Source organism: Eptatretus burgeri, chromosome 11, assembly GCF_056783735.1.
Source record: "Eptatretus burgeri isolate ZD-2024b chromosome 11, Ebu_testis_v1, whole genome shotgun sequence".
Classification (NCBI taxonomy): Eukaryota; Metazoa; Chordata; class Myxini; order Myxiniformes; family Myxinidae; genus Eptatretus; species Eptatretus burgeri.
The window spans coordinates 10,706,864-10,713,878 of NC_140971.1; the positions used below are offsets into that span (position 1 = coordinate 10,706,864).

The following is a 7,015-nucleotide window of genomic DNA, read 5'->3' on the forward strand; positions in this document are numbered from 1 at the left end:
ATGCATCACTCGTTTCTTCTGGTCTGGAAAGCATTGGCTGCGACCGGAAATCCTGAACTTTCCAGTGGCTGAAGGTGGCCAAGGACTTGTGAATGTCAAGTACCGCATCATGGCTTTCCGGCTGCGAACAGTATGGCGCTTCTTGTATGAACGCTGTTTGGTTTGGAGACAACTCACCAGTTGCATCCTCTGACAAGCTGGAAAATTGAACTTTGCACAAGAGTTGTTCTTGATGGACTCAACCAAGATAGATTTATCTGTGTTACCTGCTTTTCACCGAAGCCTACTCAATGCATGGCAAGCTTTCGGTTGCTGTCGTGACCTCTCGACCTACATTGAACCCAAGTTCTTCAATGAGCCACTGTTTCACAACAGTTTATTTGAAGGCAATGAAGGGGAAAATGCTTTCATTCAGCAGTTCATAAACAATGCAATAACGAAGGTGTGCCACTTGAAGAATGTCACCAATGATAGGTGGCTAAGTGCCACTGCTCTTGCATCAGAGGTTGGCATTAGATAATGTCGCAAAGTGGACAGCGTGCTAAAATCGGTACTACACACCAACTGTGCCTCACTAAAAAGTTTGGAAAAAACCCTCCCATACCCACCTCTGACTTTTTCCCACCTTTCCCAAACCTTTATCTATCTGCCTCTACTCGTCTAGAACCTATTGGTTTTGGCCGATCTCGATCCTTTTCTGGGAATAACCGAAAAACCCTGAAGATACAATGCCTAAAAGTCCTTTTTCCCTCTTTGTCCTCCCCCGTATCCTGTAGATGGGTCACAGTGTTACCAAAAACCCCTCCCCTTTATCCTATTTGGAATTGGTACTATAGACCGCCTGTACCAAAACGGGCTGGAGATCTCCAATGGAGAATCGCACATTGGGCGTTGCCAACAAATTCTCTAATTCACCGTTTTTCACAAACAATAAGTGAGCAATGTCCCTTCTGTGGACAAACCGAAACACTACCTCACACGTATATACGCTGTAACCGTTTAACCCCTTTATTTGTTTTCCTGAAGATGCTTTTGGCATGTCTCTCTAGTAATGTTGATTTTCCAACCATTATTTTTGGCCCGAGTCTGCCCTTCAACTCCCCAACAGCAATCCTAATTCATTTTTTCCTTTCACAAGCTCAGCTTGTTATATATAAAACAAGAAAATAAAAAATGTGTAATGATTTGTATACAACAGATAGCTTAGAGGTGTTTAAAGCCCTTTGTGTTTCAAGAATCAAACTGGAGTTCTGGTGTTGCTCTCAGGTACAGGTGTTTGAGACCCAACGGTGTAGAAACAATGCCTTCTGTAAAGTATCTGAGGGTCAGTTAAAATTTACTTATTAGTTGTTACTTTATACCCTCTGTCTAAAATTTTTGTTGTTTGTTTATGATGTAAAATTGTGTGCAACTGTGTGAGTCTCTGTATGTGAGGCAATCAATTTTTTGTATTTTTGTAATAAAAGTCAAGTCTCTCTCCTCTCTCTACCCCCTCCTCTCTCTACCCCTCCTCTCTCTACCCCTCCTCTCTCTACCCCTCCTCTCTCTACCCCTCCTCTCTCTACCCCCTCCTTTCTCTACCCCCTCTCTCTCTCTCTACCCCCTCCTCTCTCTCTCTCGACCCCCCTCCTCTCTTCTCCCCCCTCTCTTCTCTCTCACCCCTCTCCTCTCCCGCCTCTCTCTCCTTTCCTCTCCCCCCTCTCTCTCCTCTCCCCCCTCTCTCTCCTCTCCTGCCTCTCTCCCCTTGCCTCTCCCATTGCCTCTCTCTCCTCTCCCCTCTCTCTCCTCCCCCTCTCTCTCCTCTCCCCCTCTCTCTCCTCTCCCGCCTCTCTCTCCTCTCCCGCCTCTCTCTCCTCTCCCTCCCTCTCTTCTCCCCCTCCCTCTCTTCTCCCCCATCCCTCTCTTCTCCCCCATCCCTCTCTTCTCCCCCATCCCTCTCTTCTCCTCCATCTCTCTCTTCTCCCCCATCTCTCTCTTCTCCCCCTCTCTCTCCTCTCCCCCATCCCTCTCTTCTCCCCCATCTCTCTCCTCTCCCCCATCCCTCTCTTCTCCCACATCTCTCTCTTCTCCCACATCTCTCTCTTCTCCCCATCTCTCTCTTCTCCCCCATCTCTCTCTTCTCCCCCATCTCTCTCCTCTCCCCCTCTCTCTCCTCTCCCCTCTCTCTCTCTCCTCTACCCCCTCTCTCCCCCCCCATCTCTCTCTTCTCCCCTCCTCTCTCCTCTCCCCCTCTCTCCTCTCCCCTCTCTCTCTCCTCTCCCCCTCTCTCTCCCTCTCCCTCTCTCTCTCCTCTACCCCCTCTCTCTCCCCTCTCCCTCTCTCTCCTCTACCCCCCTCTCTCTCCCCCCCTATGGACATCATGCCTCACCTTGGGTCGAGGTTCCTTAACAAGTAAAGGGAATGGTTCCAGTGGTGGTGCAGCTGTTCCGATTTTGAACCTTAAGGTGGGAACCATTGTTTTACCTCCTTACAGTGAGGACACGCACCTCACCTCGTCATATAAATCCAGTACATACAAAGCTCGTGTTGTTATGACACGTCCGAACGTGCGATAAACAAACCCCACTCATCCCCTCCATGCTCTGAGAGGCTGAACTCGCGTTCGGAGGGAACAATCCACGGGGAAGGTTCTCTTGGGGTAATTAACATTCGGTGACGTCGGTCGGATCCACGTCACAGCTCACAGGTACCACTGTTTTTTTTCCCTCATTCAAACAGGTTTCTCCAGGTTGTGACCTCACCTGGGGCTGAATTAAACTTCCGGGAGGAAGTTCCCACTGCTGTTGTTATTTTATTTTAAAGGACGAGCATGGCAGCTCAGGATGGAGCCGAGTGCTCGCCGCAGACCGTCCGACGGGTCGCCCTGATCACAGGAATTACAGGCCAGGTGAGCTGGTCTTTGGCTCTGAGGGACGTGGAATGGTAAAGGGAATGTTGGACGAGAGGAGGGAAGGACGAACACATTGTGATGTATACTATATACAGAATATATATTTATTTATATATACAATTATTTATTTATATATATATCATAATATAGAACGTACATGAGTCAAGATTCATCTCTGTTCTCGAACTTTTTAATTCGCCGATCAGTGATGTCCCGTCGCCGGTCCTGTACAATTCTGCGGACGAATGAATCCGATGAAACTCCCCACGTGCTCGCTCGTGCAGTGAAATACATGTAATATTGAATTACCGCTTTATGTTTGTGTACCAACACGAATGTAACACAGTACTATATATTAAATATTATCCTCCGCATTTTAAATTGGATATTTCACAGCCGAAAGCACCTGCAACGTGGAGACGACGATTGGGACGGTGTATAAGAGCCGAGACGTGAGCAGCGGTCGGTAGTTAAATTTGTTTGCGGTAACGTCGATTATAAAAAAAAGAAAAAAAAAGTTCATGTATATGTATTCTTGAGTGATCGTTGTGTTTATTGCTCCGCAGTTTACCCCTTCAAAACCGCGGTGTGGTAAAACAAATCGGTAAACACGGCGTTGAACTGTGGAAAAAAAAAAAAAACTGGAAGGATTATGGAGGTCACGTTGCACGCACCATTGTGTCGCCACCGCGCCGACTCCTTTTCTCCACACACGCCGCCATGTTGCTCAGCCCAATAAAATGATTCACCGCGTTGCGTTGTGTTGTGTTTATGCGAGAGTGTTCACATCGGCATCGACTTCTAATTCAAACTGAACGTTCAATATTCAAGATCTGATAATTTATCACGCGAGCCCAAATATATCTGCTTCGAGTGGGCGTACCAAGATGGCGTTTGTTGGCGACAATTTCGCACCTTCCATAATCTTTCCAGTCACGGACAGCTTTCAATGAAATGCAGCCGTTAGAATATTGGAATTTATTATGCTGCTGCCGAAGTAGTACTTCAGGTAAAGTTTTTTTTCCTGGGTGGTTTCATGTTGTCTTCCTTTCCCAGCAGTCATCCGGAGCGGGAATTTGTAAATTATTCAGGATGCTGGAGATAGCTCGCCGACTCTTTGTGAAAGGGACCGTGGGATCGTTAACGTGCACCAACAACCGGTTCTGGCAGACCGGTCCTCCTCTATATCCGTCGATGTATCTCCTTGCATGTAATACCACCGGGGTGACGCTTTACAATTACATCTGGGTCGACATTCAAACTGAGGATAGACAGCTTAAAGTTAAAGGGTAGTGCGCATACCTCTACCAGTCTTACAAGCCTGTACTGCAAGTGGCATTGTTTCAGGTGCACAACCCAAGCTTCAAAATGAGGCTTCGACTTGAGTTGTGAAGAGCCTCATGTGCATTAACTATTGGAACTGTGATGAAGCGTGCAAGGTTCATTGTTATCTCTACTATTGTGAGTGGCAATTTGCTTTCAGAAAGAAACCTGCTCATCAGGGTTTATTTAACCAATTGTCACCTGTTGCACACACCCCTTAACCCTTCCCCTATTTGTTTAGGATGGCTCCTACCTGGCTGAGTTTCTTCTTGCCAAAGGTTATGAGGTGAGTTAGTCATGATGATCCTCTTATTGTCTATCTGCATAAAGGGTGACAGCCGACAGGATGGCTTAGATGTCCGCACACTCGCTTCAAAGTGATTCATCAAGGTGTGTGCCGTCCCTCGGATGGACGTTAAACTGGGCGTCCCGTCCGCCAGCATTCGTTGGTGGACGTTAATGAACCCACCGTGTACTTGGTGAAGCGTCGGCGTGCTATTGCTCGCACCCTGAACAAATTCCAAAATTCCTGACCTAATGTACAGAGGCAGTGTGACCACTCCTCATTTTCATAAATGCCAAAGTGAGCCAATGAAAAAAGCCAAGAATTCACAACGTTTAGGAAAAGCGATGATAATAGAAAACCTATACGCCAAGAAAACCTATAGAAAACCAAGACGCCAAGGTGAACGACGAATAGCCAAGATGTTGTGAAAAAAAAGCCAAGGAGTGGTCACACTGTACAGATGGCAATGATTGCATTAGAACCACAACCGCACCCTCAACCAACAATGCTACCCTGCAGCTTTGTGCTTCACACGAACGATAGCCCTCTGCATTAGGAGACAGGTACAACAATGGATGGAACAAACAGAATGCTGATCGAGGTATTTTAACCTCCGTGGGGAGCAGAGAAATGCTGACATTTTGGGCGTTGACCATTTGTAAAAAAAATACTGCACGTGTTAAAACCTGAAACGCGTTCGTGTGTTAAAATCCGAAATCTCTCTTTTTATTTTATTTTTTACTCCGACAACAAAACGTCAGCTTCTTGTTTCCCACAGAGGTTTGCACACATTGATCAACCATCTGTTGATTCCATCCATCCATTATTATAAATATTAAATTCATGAGATCGAAAAATATCATGAAAATTTTGTGAATCTGGAATTCCATCTTTCAATTGCGATTGTTTCGAGAAAAAAAGAAAAATCAAAATTAATACAATGAAATGCTTTTAGACATTTCTAGTGATTTGTCCTACACTGTGCATATCATCCATTGGGACCATACTCTGCACAGAGCGTTGGTGCTGCCGAAGCAGTCTCCTGGGCTATTGGGCACAATCATGGATGGGTCACCACTCCGACGCAGGATACTCAAATGGCTCGATCATGCCAGCAAGCTGGTACTCATCTTGCCGACCTCAGAAGGGGATACTCAAATGGCTCGATCATGCCAGCAAGCTGGTACTTATCTTGCCGACCTCAGAAGGATGACAGAGTCAACCCCACCTGGTATTAATTCTATAGCCAAGCAGAATTTGTACTCAGGACCCGAGGATCCCAAGCCCACCACCATTCATCCAAAACAAGCATGCTGTAAGTAGATGATAAATGTTGCTTCTGGGACGCCCATTCAAATGAATGGGGCAAAAGGAAAAAACTATCTGACCCAAGCCCCAAAAGCTCAAAATGGGAGACTCACTTCCCACCTATCTCCTTCCCTCCCATACAAGCAAATGAAAAATTGAGACTTTCTGATTAAAGCATTTCTTCCCCCCAACATAATCACAGTCCTTTTATATTTTCATTATACTCAAAGAGCGAACCAACGAATATTTGTCCATGTTCTACTTTAGGGAATAACTTAATTTTCTTCGAACATTCATCTCCATCGAGTATATTCACAAAGAATAACTTGGAACTTGGTTCTTGGTTTAAGCGTCTTTGTTGAGCAACGATAAAACGATAAACTTCTCTTGATGCTCTTGTCTGACCATCTCCTGAGCCATATATCATTTTGAGATTGTAGTATATTGTTTTTTCATTGTTCAATTGATAACCATCAAAGTTTTCAGTCCATTCAAAGATTATTTTTTTTTCTTTACATCCTAAAACTTATTTGTCGTTACATTTATCCGCTTATTTGTTTTATCTACTTTTACCCCGGTTATTTCTTCAATAAGACTTATTTGATATTTCTCACATTCTTTATGTTTCCCATTTCAAAACCAAGGCTGATTAAATCTCCACTCTTTGGTTTGGTTATTGCTTGGTTCTATCATTTAAAAATCAGTAAAAATATGGCGGTCGCCCATTAAAATCCCCAACCCAATATCTTAACACTTAAATATCTTTACACTTATACTTATAACCATAAGTGAGATGATTGATTCCATTCTCTAAAATATATCTTTTATCATCAAAAGCTCCTAATGCTTTCTTATTTACCTCTTCTGTATATAATTGATGTTTTTAACTTCTTATTGTATTCATTTTTCTATACTCTTCCTTCTTTAAGGTGAAACAGTTGTAATAATGTTTAAAGTTTAGTTTCCTTGATTATATATGTTTTTATTTCCTTTAGCTTCTTATCACACCCTTCAATATTATTATTGTCAATATACTTAGAAGCACAAGACTTTGATCTCAATCCTATAAATTCACTCATTATCTTCCCACCCAATTCATCTTTGAACTTTCCAATGACCTTTTTATTCTTTGATGAAAACAACACATCACCTGACTTATAATTACCTGTATCATCTACAATATCTATAATTCCAGCAATCTCTGTCTG

General features: G+C 44.0%; 1 protein-coding gene across 1 annotated transcript in view; it reads left to right on the top strand.

The window, feature by feature from the left end:
• The first annotated feature begins 2,727 nt into the window (after positions 1-2,727).
• The window catches only part of GMDS (GDP-mannose 4,6-dehydratase), a 32,641-nt gene continuing 28,353 nt past the window's right edge, over positions 2,728-7,015 (top strand). The window contains exons 1-2 of the mRNA XM_085845197.1: positions 2,728-2,887; positions 4,455-4,499. Coding sequence (XP_085701323.1) covers positions 2,810-2,887; positions 4,455-4,499 — 123 coding nt within the window. The 5' untranslated portion in view covers positions 2,728-2,809. The remainder of the gene's footprint in view (positions 2,888-4,454; positions 4,500-7,015) is intronic.